Here is a 17,161-nt window from a genome sequence, read left to right as displayed (position 1 = left end):
TATTGCACTGAAATTGTATTCTTTGAACATTATAAGAACAACCGCTTCTTTCATGTCTGCGAGCATTTGAGGTGATAGTAAATGATACACCACAGTATTTGCACTGATGCGAAGTACGCTCTTCATTAATTGAAGTATTCAATGCTGATGAAACTTCAGCTAATGGTGGAACAGCACATATCGAAGTCTCCTCCAGTGTTGTCAGAGGCGTTGCCAACGGGATCTGCTCCAACATCGTCGGCGCCGACGTCATGGTTCCCGTAGTCGATGGTACATCCTCCATCGAGTACGACGTTAAAGTCGGCAAAGATGCCATCGAAGTCTCAAGAACAAGCAATTACACGTCTTATGCACCAGAAGAAACAAACTAGGTGATCCGTACACCGTCGACGTCAGTAACAAAACTGAGCGTCCTGCTGTCTAGGACTCGCTTATATACATGCACCGTATGGAATAATACGCTAGTCAAACCAAGAACATTTTACTAAAATACTAGAGTCAAAACAACATTAAAAAAATAGAAGCACCATCAAAAAAAAAAGGAAGCACACTTGGAAGCACCTTCAAAAAAGGAAAAAAAAATTGGAAGCACCATCAAAAAAAGGAAGCACACTTGGAAGCACCTTCAAAAAAGGAAAAAAAAATTGGAAGCACCGACTACGAAAAGGCAGCACATTTGGAAGCACCGACTACTTAAAGGCAGCACATTTGGCAGCACCGACAACGAAAAGGCAGCACATTTGGCAGCACCGACAACGAAAAGGCAGCACATTTGGAAGCACCGACAACGCAAAGGCAGCACATTTGGAAGCACCGACTTCGAAAAGGCAGCACATTTGGAAGCACCGCCTACGAAAAGGCAGCACATTTGGAAGCACCGACAACGAAAAGGCAGCACATTTGGAAGCACCGACAACGCAAAGGCAGCACATTTGGAAGCACCGACTACGAAAAGGCAGCACATTTGGAAGCACCGCCTACGAAAAGGCAGCACATTTGGAAGCACCGACAACGAAAAGGCAGCACATTTGGAAGCACCGACAACGAAAAGGCAGTACATTTGGAAGCACCGACTACGAAAAGGCAGCACATTTGGAAGCACCGACAACGAAAAGGCAGCACATTTGGCAGCACCGACAACGAAAAGACAGCACATTTGGCAGCACCGACAACGAAAAGGCAGCACATTTGGAAGCACCGACAACGCAAAGGCAGCACATTTGGAAGCACCGACTACGAAAAGGCAGCACATTTGGAAGCACCGACAACGAAAAGGCAGCACATTTGGAAGCACCGACAACGAAAAGGCAGCACATTTGGAAGCACCATCATCGAAAAGGCAGCACATTTGGAAGCACCGACTACGAAAAGGCAGCACATTTGGAAGCACCGACTACGAAAAGACAGCACATTTGGAAGCACCGACAACGAAAAGGCAGCACATTTGGAAGCACCATCATCGAAAAGGCAGCACATTTGGAAGCTCCATCAACAAAAAAAAAAAGGCAACAAGGAAGCACAAGTTACGAGATCTAAGTCTTAGAAATCAGAATACAAGAAATAAAAACATTAAATTCTTATAATTTAAATTGTTTATTTTATTGCTTTACATTATACAAATGCAAGTAAAACAAGCCATTATTGTATGTAGCCAGCATTCCTCAGTTCCTTGAGTATGAAGGATATTTCTTTGATGCACGAATAGTTTCCTGCACAAAGCGAACCATGTAGAAGTCTTAACCGGTCAACCAATATGTTTGGATCTTTCCATGATGTGTAATCAATCTCTTCTACCACCATCTTCCTTGCACCTTTATAAATATTATGATCTCTGGTGTCTTCCGTTTTACCACCAACCTCAGGGTAACTTTCATGTTTGAGACGGTGATCATCACAAGCTTGATCAGATTTATTTAATATATCACGTCGTTTCCACCGTTTCGGTCTCAGGACACCGCCACATTCTTCGATCTTGGCAGCTTTAGGTGCTTCATCATAGTCTATGTCTTTGTCAACAGCCTCAGAGTCACTGTAACAATCACCGTAGAAGGAATCGTCTTCACCCAATTTTCCGTAATATTTCGATGTTGATGATGTTGAAGCGTCTTCATCGTCTTCATGCTTCCTTTTTAGGAGTCCATCATTTTTACAAAGTAGGAAAGATCTACTTGAATTCGGCTGGAATATATTCTCACTTTTCACGTTAAGGATTCTTCCATTGTCTTCATTCTTCCATAAATCATCAACCTCCTTCAATTTAAGTTCTTTGTCGAGATCGGAAGAGCCAAGAAAATTATTGTGGTAATGCAGATCACTCTTCCTTAGGATGGTAGATTCATCGTTGTCCTCTAGCTTGTACGCAGGCTTGGCGCTACAAGTTCTTCCATGTCTTTTTAGGCTCTCTCTCCGCGTAAACGACTTGCTACATCGTACACAACTTATCATATTGCGCAGTGGATTTTTAACACAGTCATTATTCTCGTGTTGTCTTTTATTCTTTCTCAAGATAAAATATTTACTGCAAAACTTACACCTATGTTCTTTCGATACAGCGTCAGATCCCAAATCAGAATTCATATTAGTTACTGAGACTAATACCAGATACCAATTGAGTGTTTTAAATTAGATTCAATACTTAAATAGAAATTTTTTCATATTTCATCAGCGAGAATTAATATATCTCCTGCAAAAGTACTTTATGCATGTAGTTCTGCTTTTCAACAACAGATGTCGCCACATGTTGCTTGCAGGTAAATAATATTTAGTTATTTTATGCGGGATGCGGGATGCTCACTAACGATCGCAAAAGAAGGATGGCTTCGCTAGACTCCAAGGAAAAGGAAGTTCGTCTTGCATGTTGGTGCTCCACAGATGTCTCATGGCATAATATTAATTTGACTGAGTAATGATATGTGTTAATTCCACCTTATAAAAATATTGCAAGTTTTGATTTAGTAGCAGAAATTATCGAATTAAATGTAACTCCAAATAAAATGACATGTCTCATTAGACAAAAAAAATCCATGCAGAGAGCGGTTTCTCAGAATAGTCAGAAACACTTGAAGAAACCACAGGAATGATTGCAAGAACACGAGAAAACCATCAAAATATTGACAAGAATATTCAGGAGCACACGGAGAAAACCACCATAATATTGACAAGAATAATCGGAAGCACACGGAGAAAACCGCCACAAGTTTTCTTTGTTATCATAAAATTACAGAAAAAAATAAAAAATAAAAAAACACAACAAATTCAAAAACTGATTATGCTAGCTTGTGAACTTCTCATTGTTGAGCAAAGATAGAGTTCTAGTCCAAGCCATTACCGTATTTTATTTATCATTTTGGACATGACTTGTCCAAAAATACGGCATTTATCGGGCCCATGAAAATGTGATAAATATATATAATTATATATATATATAATTATATATATATATGGGATTTTTAGAACAGAAAAGAAAACTATAAGAAATTTTCGTATACAATAGGTAGTTTTTATTTGAAATTTACATAAAAGTGGCATTATTACAAATTTATATGTGTAATAGTATAAAATATTATAAATTACGATATGATTTCTTAAAATGCTTCTTGTTCGATCCAAATTACAAAGACACTGATCTCCTGAAATTCGTAATGTGTTAGAGATTTGGCAACAGCGCGCGCCATAAGCCGTGTACTGCAATCTAAGAGTGGGACGGGCTATAGCACATGATGCACGTGACCTTTTCTGCATGGTTAAAAACCCGCATGTTTAGAGCGTATAGGGCTTGCCCTGAGACGCACTTAGAGTCTTCCCTACCTAGACCCCTCCCTTACACACTTAGTTTTAACTTAGGTTAGGGAGAAAAAAAAAACGCCACTCACGTGAGACGTGCTGGCGCCGCTGCTGTACATGAGCAGGCCGTTGGGTTCAACCGTGCGGATCTTGAAGGAGATGGCGCTGGTTTTAGTGGATCCAAGAGACGGCAGCACCTGGGAACAGATAAACAACACGCTTAACCAACTCTGCGATGTGCTGATCTCACAAACTCCGAGTTAAAAAATATTCACTAAGACCCGATATTTTTAAATTCTAATGCGCGAAGAAAAAATTGGTTGTCAGTAAAGTCGGTTAACGGAAGATAGTTTAACGTGACAACGTCATAACAAAACATTGATGAAATGATTGCATACTTTTATGAATAAAATTTAATCATTTTTATTGAACTATCACTATTTTGTATGGATACAAAGAAGGAGTGAAATGAAATGTACAATTTAATTGATAAATTTAATTTTATTTGCACTCATTAATTCAGATCTGTTTATTACTGTAACGAAGAGATTATTTTAACGATAACTTTTATACATGTTTGCTATTTAACTCCTTCCAATCTGTGTTATTCTGTTAAGGATAGGACGATGATAGGAAAAGTAGGAAACGAATGGGAGTGTTTCAAGTTTAATGTGTCTCGAAAAAAGTCAAATCGACGGTTGTTCCAATCGAGTGGAAGAGAGATAGATGCGGCGCAAGCGTACAATGAGCGTAACGGGACAATGTGCGTAACGAGACAAGGAGTCATCCTTTTTCGTGCGTGCAGCCGTCGTTCATCGATTTATTAGACGTTGTCACGTCAAAAATTATTCTGAAAATACTTGTTTCCGCCTCGTTTAGCTCTATTAAAATACAGTTAGGAAACGGACCACCCTCAGCGTGTTCACAAATGCTTTTCGTAAGCAGACCCCACTCGGATCTCTCGAGCAGTTTTCACAGCGCGTGTTTTCTTCCAAAGTTCTGCGCACCGCGTGTGTGCCTGGGGCGGAGCCAGGGGGGGGGGGGTTAGGGTTTATAACCCCCCCCCCCCCTTAGTCACCATTTTTTTTCTTATCTGAAAGCAGGTTAGCTAAAAGCCTGGGTGTCTTACTGCTATCACCGGCCACTGCACTGGAGGGGAAGAGTAAGCGAGCCCTACCGATTCTCCTTCCCTTCCCCTACCCCTGTCACGAGCAGAAGTTATAAGTTTGTGACGCCGTGACGGGTCCCAAGTTTTCAAATATCTTACACCTACATACTGTATTTAACCAGCGTGGTAATTATAAGCAGGTGGTGACTGGGTAATTCTTCAAGCTAAAGCTAATTGTTTCAAGGAATAGGCCAGTTCTGCCGAAACCCAACCATTATTATTCCTTTTTTTTTTTTTGTATTGTCGAGCTTCGAGCATGATTTATGATTTTGAGTGGACGTGGACAAGGCACTTGAATTGATTAAAATATCTTTAATTTATTTCTTACTTCATCACTCAAACTGCTCAGATAGCACTATTTTACACCTTAAAATCCAAATTTTTCTGGGGGAGACCCCTCGGTTTAATAGGGGGGGGGGAACCATGCTTCTTAACCCCCCCCCCCCCATACACAAATCCTTGCTACGCTACTGGTGTGTGCCCGGGTAGGCGGGGGCCTTAATTACGCAGCTCAGCCCAAAGAAACATATACCACGAGCGCAGTGGCGCATTCAGCGCCTGTTCAAGGGAGGGGAACACAGCTTTTGCAGTAGTTGTTTACTTCTCGACATTTACTCAGCTACAAAAAAAAACCTCTCAAACAAATAACCTGCTCACTCCAGATTACATTATAACATTTTTAAGGTAGCTTTAAAATCTAGCAAGTTGTCTATTGTTATTTATAATGAAATTATAACTTTACTATTTGTTTTTTATTTTATTTAATAGAGAACATTTTCTTACACTATCATGTTGTTTATACTTGAAACTGTAGTGAGAAATAAAAACAAAATATATATTCTCCTAGGAGTTAAACAAAACAAGTTTGTTTATTGCATTTAACTGTTACGCGTAAGTTAGAAAAAAAAAGGTTCAACGAGTCCAGCTATAATAAATGCTAAAATTAAAAAATTAAAAGTTATTGTTATTAAAGAGCGATATGGTAAAATATATTTACTGTCCGTTGGTATCATTTTTCAAGTGAGAAAAAAAATATATTGTTCTACTGCTGAGCTAGGCCAGTCATACTACATCACAGAAAACCGGTTGCCATATAAACACACACACACACTAGCTGAAGCACCCGGCGTTGCGCGGGCTATAAACATAATAATATAAGGAACATCACTACGGAGTTTAAAGTCTGTAGGACATGCAATTGAAAAAGATACATCAACGCAACGCATCAGCCAAGGCATCAGCAAAAATTGGAACGCCAATATTCAGCTTCATTTTGGGGGAAGGCATGTAGCACACTAGGCAAGACGTGACGGACGCACCAAAAGATAGTGCTTTACAAATTCAAGGCAACACCATCTATTAACAAAGTTCTAAACTAAACTGCTATTAGCGCCTTTAGTTCGCTAGCAGCCGCGAGCTTCACTAAGCGGATGATGGGTTTCGCCAGGAAGTTGTTAGACCTTACTATATGACCGTGTGGCGAACATAGAGAAATGACACAAACTCACTGTTTGTGTGTCTATTACCTACCTCCTATGATTTTCTATTACAAAACTGAATTTACCCCTTTTTCACTCCTTAGGAATGGAATTTCCTAATTATATGTAGTCTATGTCACAATTATGTCGATCCGTTGATACGTTGCTGCTTGAAAGGACAAACAAACAAAGACACTTTCGCTTTAAATAATATTAGTAGGGATATACATGGCCGGTGTCACACTATGCAGTTGAACCAGAGTGGTTGTCGGTTTCTACTCGGCTTTTTATTCTAGATAAATAGTTTACATGTTCAGTTTTGATAAATTTACTAAGTGCATTCTTGAGATACCTGCATTGAGCACTCTAAAAAAAAGGCGGTTGAAAGAACAGCCAGAAAAATAATAACCGCTGTGGAAGATTCAGTTGCAGCAGCGGCAGAAACGTATAGTTTACACCAGCCTTATTCTCGTAATTATAAAGGTCTCCATCATTAAAAAAAACTTATTTCAATGCATTTTTTTTGACGTGAAAACGTTTAATAAATCGATGAACGCCGGCTGCACGCACGAAAAAGTGTCCCGTAACGCACATTGTCCCGTTACGCTGTGTCCCGTTACGCTCATTGTACGCTTGCGCCGCATCTATCTCTCTTCCACTCGATTGGAACAACCATCGATTTGACTTTTTCGAGGCACATTAAACTTGAAACACTCCCATTCGTTTCCTACTTTTCCTATCATCGTCCTATCCTTAACAGAATAACACAGATTGGAAGAAGTTAAATAGCAAACATGTATAAAAGTTATAGTTCGTTAAAGTAATAAACATATTTGAATTAATGTGCAAATAAAAGTAAATTTATCAATTAAAATGTAGATTTCATTTCACTCCCTCTTTGTATCCATACAAAATAGTGATAATTCAATTTAATTCATAAAATTATGCAATCATTTCATCAATGTTTTGTTATGACGTTGTCACGTTAAACTATCGTCCGTAAACCGACTTTACAGACGATCAATTTTTTTTTCCTTTGTGGATAAAATTTCGAGTACCTACTCCCTCGGCGCACAGGACGTAACTAAACGCGCCGTCATCAGGAAATGCGTCAGAGACCAGCACCTTTCGCTTCGAAGCTCTTCTGGGAAGCGCATTGGCGCACACCTGTTTCCGATGCAGGAGGGGGGGGGGGAGGCGAGTGGGGGTACATTTCCGCAGCGGCGACACGCATGCCCTTCCCCCCCGTGTCACGAGTCCGTGGAACAAACACCCCCGCCACACGCCACAACCACATCGACGCAATCGGAAGAGCCGGTCGTCCAAGCGACCACTCGCCCGCGCTAAACCTCCCCCCCCTTTTTTCTCCTGTTCCCTTATCTCATTCCAGACTCACTACAACGCATCCCACCCCCTCCACCCAACTAGCTGGGCGAGAGAATGGCTTCGCTATCGCATCGTCCGCACCGACCGTCTGCAGCGCGCAGATACGGGGGCGGCGGTGCCCCATTCGACCGCGCATCCGAACCAACTCGAGGCGAACGCAACTCGCTGACAGCGCATCCAATCGCACGTCCGAACTCTTCACACTAACTACAGACAGAGACCTGGGAAGATAAAAAAAAAAAAATATACGCGGATTCATTCCGCGATAGGTCGTAAATCCGAACTCGATCACATCCAGTTGATTGGTCCACAGTTTAACTCGAAGGACTCTGAGAAAATTAAAAAAAACCCTCAACAAAAAGAATTATCCATTCACAAGCCAACAAACAGAAGAAGAAAAAAATAATTTATTGGTTTGTCATCAAAAATAAAGAAGTTTTCACTAAGTTATACGCACTTACATGCCAACAATTACTAATTTTTATAACAGCAGTGTCTCGATCCACTAAGCTTCGGTTTACTGAGGTATCATTTTATCCGAGTCGATCTAGCTAAAGCACCATTCCCGACAAAAACTGTTGAAACATTTGTTCGAGTACCTATACAATGGTCTAGCCGTAATCGAAATCCTTAATAAAATTAACCTCAATGGTTCAGGAATTTCCACTGAAGAATATCTGGAAAACAAGGTCATCCTGAAAAATTATACAACTCGGCCAGCTGAAAACCACAATTATCGAATTACATCCGTGTTATCCGAGATTTTTCTTATCCAAGGTTGCCACATTAACTCTGACAATCGAGACACTATTGTAAATGAGTGACTGACCGTAATAAGTTTCTATCAATAAAATATCTGTCACGAAAGATAGAATTAAAGTTACAGTCGCGATAGAAACTGTTCGCAAGTTTAGTAACAAAAAAGTGCGATAGTTAACTGTTCTGTTATAGGCTTAGGACATATATAAAATAACTTCGTTTTACTACCTCATTGGTGCGATGTGTCTATTGTTTACCAATCACAAGGTCTCATCGATACTTAAAATGATATTTATGTTGTGTCACGTGCACGCATATCTTTTCTTTATATTTTTAAGTAACAGGTAACATTTTAAAACATAAAATTAATAATAAAATAAAACTAAATATGAGAAAGTCTTTCAATACTCGCAGTGATTATATCAAACCTCGGTAACGAGGAAATTCATGAATTCTAATGTTGAAAATGCACCTATAATGCGAAACCCGGACTCGAAATTTAACGTAGAATTTTTAAAAATAATACCAGGCGTGAATAGATATACGGCAAATTGTGTTTTCAGCTACATTTATGGAAGCGAATCACACGTAGTTTCCATACCCGCCGCTAGAATTCTCTGCTGGAGCAGCTACGTCGACTAGCGAATCATTCGATTCGCAGACCGAAATTTTGAACAAAATAATGAAACGGCTCCAATAAAAGCGAAAAAAAAAAATGCTTTAAAAAAATTGTTGAGGTTGCGAGTCACTGCCTACAATTTGATTTTTTTACCCCTGGGTTGGACTTGTATCCCTGAATAGTTATACTTCCCCTCGAACACCCGTGTGCTGCGGTTGGCCAACATTCCAGGCAAGTTAGCGCCGCTGGTTTCGCGCGCCTTGGATGAAGCAGTGGAGGGGTAAGGGTGACCACTCACGTGACTACCATCCCTCCTTTCGTCTCCGTCGAAGTAGGAGTAACTCGAACCTTCTGGGCGATTCAAGGAAGAAGGGGAAGCGCGCCCGAGGAGTATATGTGTATACACCGCGGATCTGAGCACAGATGCATCAGCTCGCGACAGTACATTACCGCACACTCCGTAGCCTCGCACACTCCGTAGCCTACGAATGCGCAGAAGTTGAGGCTAGGGCCTCGCGATGAAGGACTGGATAATTTCTATAACCGACTTCCGTCAACCTGAAGCTCTATCCACTCCTGAGTGCAGGCCCGATACACCAGCTCGCGGCAAAAGTACTAATTTAATAAAATTTACCGAATTAAAACATATTTTAATGCTTATTTATTTAAATTTACAGGCGTGCAACTAACTTTCCATTTTCTTAACTTAGTTTAGGCTGGCTGGCATCTGGCGGGAAACGATGAAAGTCGCCCCGAAATCAACCAGTCCCACCAAATGAGATGCGGACAGCAATGTCGCAGAATTGTATAGACCACGCTTGCAAATGAAGATGAACTGAAATTATTCTCTCATCTCACCCGCACACCAAAGCTAACAAGCTGACACACTTTAAGTCCCATCATTATTTTTCTTTACTGAAGCCAGCACTACTGGTTTTTAGCACGGCCATTATCCATCGATGACCGCGACGTACAGTTAACACGAAGCGCTGAAAATGCTGATGCAAGTTAGTCTGAGCGTGATAAACTACTGCACGCCAATGTTCGCTGCTTCAGGAGCGAAACGATGTCTTCGCACGCCATTTTCCAGTGAATGCAGGTGGTTTTACGCCTCGCGTGACCATCCCCGAAGTCGACCTCCATAGCGCAGTCAGATGCCCGTCTGATTTTCGACGCGAGGGGTTTCGGGTTCGAGTCCCAGGCTAGGCATGGGCGTGAACTAGTGTCGTCTAAATCTTGTCACCAATTTTTCAAAATCAATTAAATATGTCAAAAAGTTTTTTGGTAGGCTGTATTTTGGACTACAGCCGGCAGGGGTTTGTTTCGCGCTCAACGAGAATGTTGTGTATGAAATAAATAAAATAATTTACCAAAATCGACGTTGCTTAATTTCTTTGACGTGAATCCGATGGACGTCTTACTTGACGGTCGGGCGTCCACGCCAGAAGAATTGCGACACAAAACAGCGACGAACTCGGCCCATGGTTCACGACCACTGGCTCCACTGGCTCCACATCAGCATCAGGATCATCGGAGAGCACATACACGTCCATTACCAGACCATTCCCTGCATTCCCCGTCGCTTCTCGCGAGGCGGACGGCTGAGGCTCGCTCGAGCGCCAATTACGAGCCTCACTGGCTCATTTCTCTCGGCTACTCTTTGTCTCATTCCATACCTACGACACTTCTCTGCAATTTTAATTGCTTCTTCTAGGGGGGATTTCGCTTGTTTTCTTTCTTTTCTCCTCATAACCTGTTTTCGCTTAGGCATTTTTGCGATTAATGGCTATAAAACTAAAGTAAGTACCTTTATAGTTAGTCCACTCAACTAGCACCCCTCAATGCTCACTCAGAGTAACTTAAATTTTAAATCACCCAAATCGGCCTTTAACTCTCGGAGTGACAGAACTCGCTGACTTCAGTTCCACGCTCCCCACCAAACGCTCATTACGTCATCACCGCAAATGTTAACCGGGTGAGTCATACTTAAAGACTACGAGAAAAGTATGTTTTACTAAGATATATTTACCTCAAATCTGTAACTTTCATGGTTTGCGAATTTTAAGCGGTGTCGAATCCTCAGCCGAAGTGATGCCCAACCCGAGATTAAAAACATTCATATTCCTGTCGGAAATTCGTATCAAAAAGGAATTGACGTGAAGGTGGGAGTTATGGTTGGCTTATATAAAAAAAAACAAGGTCGCGAGTTCAAACCCAACACCTCGGCATTGAGTCGGTAGCCAAGAGATGCGTATTGCACTAATATTGAGAGGTCGAGTCACCTTAAGCCTCTGTGCAATAATTAGGGACACCTGTATTTCGCGACTTCATTTCATGTCAAGGTATTTCACAAAACACTGTAGCTTTTTCTAAGAGTCATGGCAAATTGTGAGGGTGCAGCAGTACGGTGACCACATTCTCATTGGCCCCGTCAAGAGCGGGACGACACCTCTCACCGACCTCAGCCAATAACCACAGGATAAAAGATACAGTATTTTGTGAAATACCTTGACACGAAATGTATTCGCGAAATACAGGTTTCCCTAGTAATAATATGTAAAACTATCGACATCTGGAGGACTCATTTAAGGAGGGACTCTTATTAAAGGTGGTAGTATCATAAATGAAATTTTATCTAATATTTAGTGTAATTTTTTTCACACTATTTCACGTTAATTCATAATATAATCATATTTCATAGTTATAAAGTAGTTCTGGAAGTGAAACTTCTTTGGGCGCGATGGGAGTAAAATTTCAAGGCCGATTTTTGATGCAAGTTTTCTGAAACATTGTTGTGATATGCTTCTGACGCGAAAAGGACAGAGAATAGGTACTTGGTCAAATAGACCTTACGATATACTTACGAGTCGAAGTTTCACTTCTCTCTCGTGTACTGAGTTACACGCGCTACTTTTTTCTAAATAAGTTTATATTTAACTTTTTTTATGAACAATCAAATTTTTTTATGTCACACGCAGCATGTAGGTACTGAAATCATGTGGTATACAGTTTTGAATAACCGTTTGTATGTAGCCTTCGTTTTCAAACTATTTTCAGTTGATCAATAAAAATTAAGTTTCTCAAAACCCTGAAAAAACTGAATCTGAACCCTGAAACAAAATAACTTATACGTACAAACTTTAATATTGTGTGCTGGTTGGCCGAGTTGGTATGTTTTGCTCAACACTTATTCTCCTTGTTTATTTCTGGCCAAGAGTTGTCCATAAATTGTTACGAGAACTGAAATCCAACTACTAGGGACAAGATTATATGGTGAGTTGCGATAAAACCAAAATAACACCGAAAGGAATGTCAATACACCATATAACTAGAGACCTGAAAAATTCGCGGGTTCATTTCGTGTTATGCTAAAATTCAAATAATTATACCTTAGTACTGCTTTTGTCATTGGTTCACTGTTAATATGGAGGAGTGAGGGCCAATTAGAGACCCTCACTCATAGAAGTGTCGAATCGCAGGCCACCCAGTCGTGACGACTCACAAGTCAGGAGCCAATGAACAGTTGGCATTTGCCCGAGTGTGTAAAGGATATTGGAGTCTATCCTGGAGGTCATTGAACCCGCGAATTTTTCCGGTCTCTACTTATAACGCCAAAATTCAAGTTAATTCACCATAAAACACCAAAATACAACTGAAACCACAGAATAATCAGCCTTTTTAATAGAAAATTGAACTGAAGTCAGAAAAAAATATTTATTTTAATATATTAAACGCACGAAGGCTGTAACAAATTTTTGTACAAAATAATATATTGAATTTCTTTATTGTTTATCTTTTAACTGTAATTAGTAACTCATTTTTTCATTACGGCATTGGTACATTTTCCAAATACACAGCTACTTGCAGATTAATTTTTATCGCTACAAGTAGTTATAAATGCTTATTTCGAATTATTATACCGTAAAAGAGCATTGTGTATCAATCACAATAAACTGTTTTGGTGAATTAAGTATTATGAAAAATTTAAGTGTCGTATTTGTTTAATAATATGCTATACTTATAAATGAAAAGAGGCCATACAAATATATACACTAACACTGAAATCTCCTGTTTTAAAAACGAATTTAGCCTAAAAATAAAACCATAAAATCGTGACCTTACCAATGACTAAAGTAAACAAAATTTGCAAGTGCTTAGAGTCTACTTTACTAATGAATTAAATCATCTACTAGCAAATATAACCTCAAGTATAATAAGCGTATCAATTATTTAAGAATACTGCAGAATTACGAAGCCAATTTTGTATAAACTATCTTGCTTTTCAAAACTGAGCCACGACGCAGTTGTATACTGAACCGAAGTTTTGCTCTGCGTTGCAGGATGCATCTTCAGGACTGAGAATCAGTAACTAGGCAGCAATCAGCAGTTGATTCCCAATCTTGAAGATGCCTCCGGGATTGCCGGGCACAAAAAATTAAGGGCACCGTCTCGACGCAGGAATAAAGGCACCGTAGAAGTTTACGTCCATAACTCTTAAATAGAAAAGAACTACAGAATTTTATTTTTAGTTTGCCCAGGAAAGGAAAGAAAAATTGCATTCTACACCGGTCTGGTGGATTTAAGTTGCCTTGTACCCGCATTTACACCAAAATCATGAAAATTTAATTTTACGATGTAGTTTTTTTGTGGTGTAAAAACTGTCAGAGTTTAAGGAATTCACCAGCCGAACAATATTTTTATAACTTCATTAAGTCATACAGAAGAAATTTTAAAATTTTATGTACATAACACTTAACATTTTCCCCTTAACAGTTTTTTGAGAAACAATTGTTATGACCTCAATTTAAATCAGTGATCATTTCGTATGGTTCGCAGAAGACTTCGTAGCAAATAACTAAGGACTGGTAACATTAGTGGGTTCAATGACCTCCAGGATAGACTCCACAGTCTCATCTGCGCACTCGAGCAAATGTCACTCGTTCATTGGCTGGTGACTTGTGAAACGTCTTCACTGGTTATTCTCTAATTTGACACTACTCTTGGTGAGGGTTTCTCATTGGTCCGTAGTACTCTGCACAAACTGCGACCAATACACACTCAGCACAATTGTATCGGTATTTAAATTCTAGCCTATCGTGAAATGAATCCGCGAAAATTTCAGGCCTCTACGAATAAATTATTACTAATATTTTTAAATACATAGTTTTATATCCGTCAGATACCGTTGACTAATTTTATTACTCTCACGATGACTTGTCTCAGAAAAAACGGATGAAAATAAATTACCTGAGTGTTTGTGCAGCTACTAAGCTACTAAGCGCAGTGGAAGCGTACGCATTCAGTACTGCTACGTGGCTTATGGGCCTACTGCGCTATGTAGCGCGTGGTGCAGCGAGCAGAACATCATCGTGTGAACCGGTGCAGGGCTGAAAGCCCGCCTTACCAGGTAACTTTGTGGCGTGGAGAACGTGGACGATGGAATCTCGGACGAAGCCTGGAGAAAAATACGGAAAAGCTCGTCAAAAGTCAACTAACAACATTCAAATACTACTTTTAATTTCTTGCCACAAAGAGATGGTTTATTTTCGATGTCACCTAATCAGGTCTGACGAAAATTAAGTCAGCATAAAAGATAACTATGGATATTTCGCATTTTAAGAAGTTAAAACCTGCAAACCGCATTTAAAAATAGCGAATTTTAGCTTAACCAAAACGTATATAAATAAAGTAGTGGTAATGCCAATTTTTGGTATCCAAGCTTTTTCATGATTGAGGAGTGTAATTAAATAGTTAAAAACAAATCTTGGCCAAATAGTATTGAAACATAATAGTTTATTTTAAAGAATGTTCGTGACGTTTATAAATTACGAAATTTTCTACACCAGAAGAATTTCTACTAAAAGTTTTTTATGTGATCGATGAAAACGGAATGAAAATTTCCTCTTTGCAAAAAGTATAATTTCTGATGATTTGTTTTGGTATCCTTAGCTCACTGTTGATAAATTTAAAACGCGTGCGTTTTATTATAAGGCGAATTTATAAGAGATTATAATGCAATCAAACTACGATATATTGTTTAGTAAACTTACCAATAAAACTTACCATCTAAACGAAATTGACACCAGAGTCAATACAGCAATAAAAAAATTAACATTTTGAAATGAGAAAAATAATTTTCTAATATCTGTTAAACATTTTGTCGTTTTGAATAGACATATTAAATTAACTATAACACTTTACATCCTTAGTAAAAAAAACATTTTAAAATCCTGATATTACACCTTATTTTAATAACTTTCTTATATGGATGTTAATCATTAATTGATTGCGTTATTAATCCCAACTGTTATATAAATACTTTTATTTAATGATTCTCATTATTGGTTATTCGTTCACTGTGACCAGGCTTACGTCAGATTTTGCACCAGTTGTAAAGTCATCCAAATGGTTATAGCTTGTATTTGAAGTTAGGCATGCCGTTTCTTGACGACTATATCTCGATGGCATTGTTATAGCTAGAGACGGGAAAATTTCGCGATAGGCTAGAATCAAAATACTTTAACATTTTGCTGCTTCCGTTTTGGACCACAGTTTACCTGAAGTGCTCTAAGCCAATGAAGAACCCTCAACGAAAGAAGCATCGAATCACGAGCCTTCTAGCTAACAGTTCTCACATAAAGGATCGTGGAGTCTATCCTAGTGTGCCTGAAATTAGGCATTTCGGCACGTTTTTCTTAATTGTTATTATAATTTTAAATTATTTTTGGAAATTTTATTTGCTATATAATTTAGTTACAAAAGGGCGATTTACTCTTTGTTAGGCCGGTGTACACTACGTAGTTAAACTTTGTGCCAGTAGACTGAAGCACATTTCTCAGAGACCTATCTGAACTTTTGCAAATCTAAGAATTCGTTGGCAGCCCGTTTGACATTTCTCTCGCTTGCAGTCACGTCCCAGGCCTGTAACATTACTTCAATTCATGACTAAAACTGCATACAACAGCTCTGGACGAGTTGTTACCATTTCTCAGAGACGAGCTTACCATAGCTTTTAACGTCACACATACATCTTAGGTTCTCTCCTCGAAAGTCACGCCATGGACGCTCGTTCCCAGCGTCGTTGCGTTTTTGTCCACCCCCTCCCCTCTCGGTTCTAAGAATTTAGCCCAGGACCATTGACCGGTCGTGAACCCCGCCAAGCGTTGGCCGGCGTCAAGGACATTTTGCCATAGAAAAAATATGTGCAAAGATGGACCACACACGACATCTAGCGGCAGAAACAGTTACTTCTTCTCGTGTCACGAGCCCGTGGAGCGGACCCTCGCGACATCTGGTGTCAAACTTGCTAACCTCCCAGCTACCTTCCCCTGTAGGCCGCCAGAGTGCAACACCAGACTGCGCCATTAGCCCCAGGATAATAGCAGACGTTTTGGGCGAGTCGATTCTTTTTTTATTTCTGACACCCCTCAACAGGTAGCGCTAGTGAAAAATGAAACCGTGAATTTTCTAATCCCTGGTTATAGCTTCACTTGAGAGTTAATCTCGCAATACTCTTTCATATTCGTGATGGTACTTTCGTGATTTCATGCCGAAATAGCTAGCTTAGCTGTTATCTCACGAGAATGCTCCATGACACAGTATTTATTTTCTTCGTGTACACTATTTTTTTCCTCTAAAGAATTCATTGGGTTTACAAATAGTTACTTTACTTTGAAATCGACTTAATTTATTTTAACAACTGACCTTAAACTTATAATATTTATTAGCCATTTTTGATTATTGAATCACTCCCCTCTACGACTGTAGTACAGTCATCTACCAGCTAGCAGTAGAGTTTTCGAATCACGGGACCCTCTACAAGGAAGGGGAGTTTCTGCAGTAAGAAACCAGCCAATATGAAAGCATATGTGCGGAGAGTATATATAGGATTGTGAATTTCAGCCTGAAGCCAAATGAATACGCGAAATTTCCGGGTATTTTTAATTAGCCAGCTTCTTCTGTAAAGTA

General features: G+C 39.6%; 1 protein-coding gene across 4 annotated transcripts in view; it reads right to left on the bottom strand.

The window, feature by feature from the left end:
• Positions 1-17,161, bottom strand: part of LOC134538321 (neurexin 1) — a 449,323-nt gene that overhangs the window by 134,397 nt on the left and 297,765 nt on the right. For all 4 annotated transcript variants that reach the window (XM_063379534.1, XM_063379535.1, XM_063379537.1 and 1 more), the window contains one exon: positions 3,873-3,980. In XM_063379534.1, the coding sequence (XP_063235604.1) occupies positions 3,873-3,980 (108 nt within the window). The remainder of the gene's footprint in view (positions 1-3,872; positions 3,981-17,161) is intronic.

This window comes from Bacillus rossius, chromosome 13, assembly GCF_032445375.1.
Source record: "Bacillus rossius redtenbacheri isolate Brsri chromosome 13, Brsri_v3, whole genome shotgun sequence".
Lineage (NCBI taxonomy): Eukaryota > Metazoa > Arthropoda > Insecta > Phasmatodea > Bacillidae > Bacillus > Bacillus rossius.
This window is presented reverse-complemented; position numbering and strand designations above follow the sequence as displayed.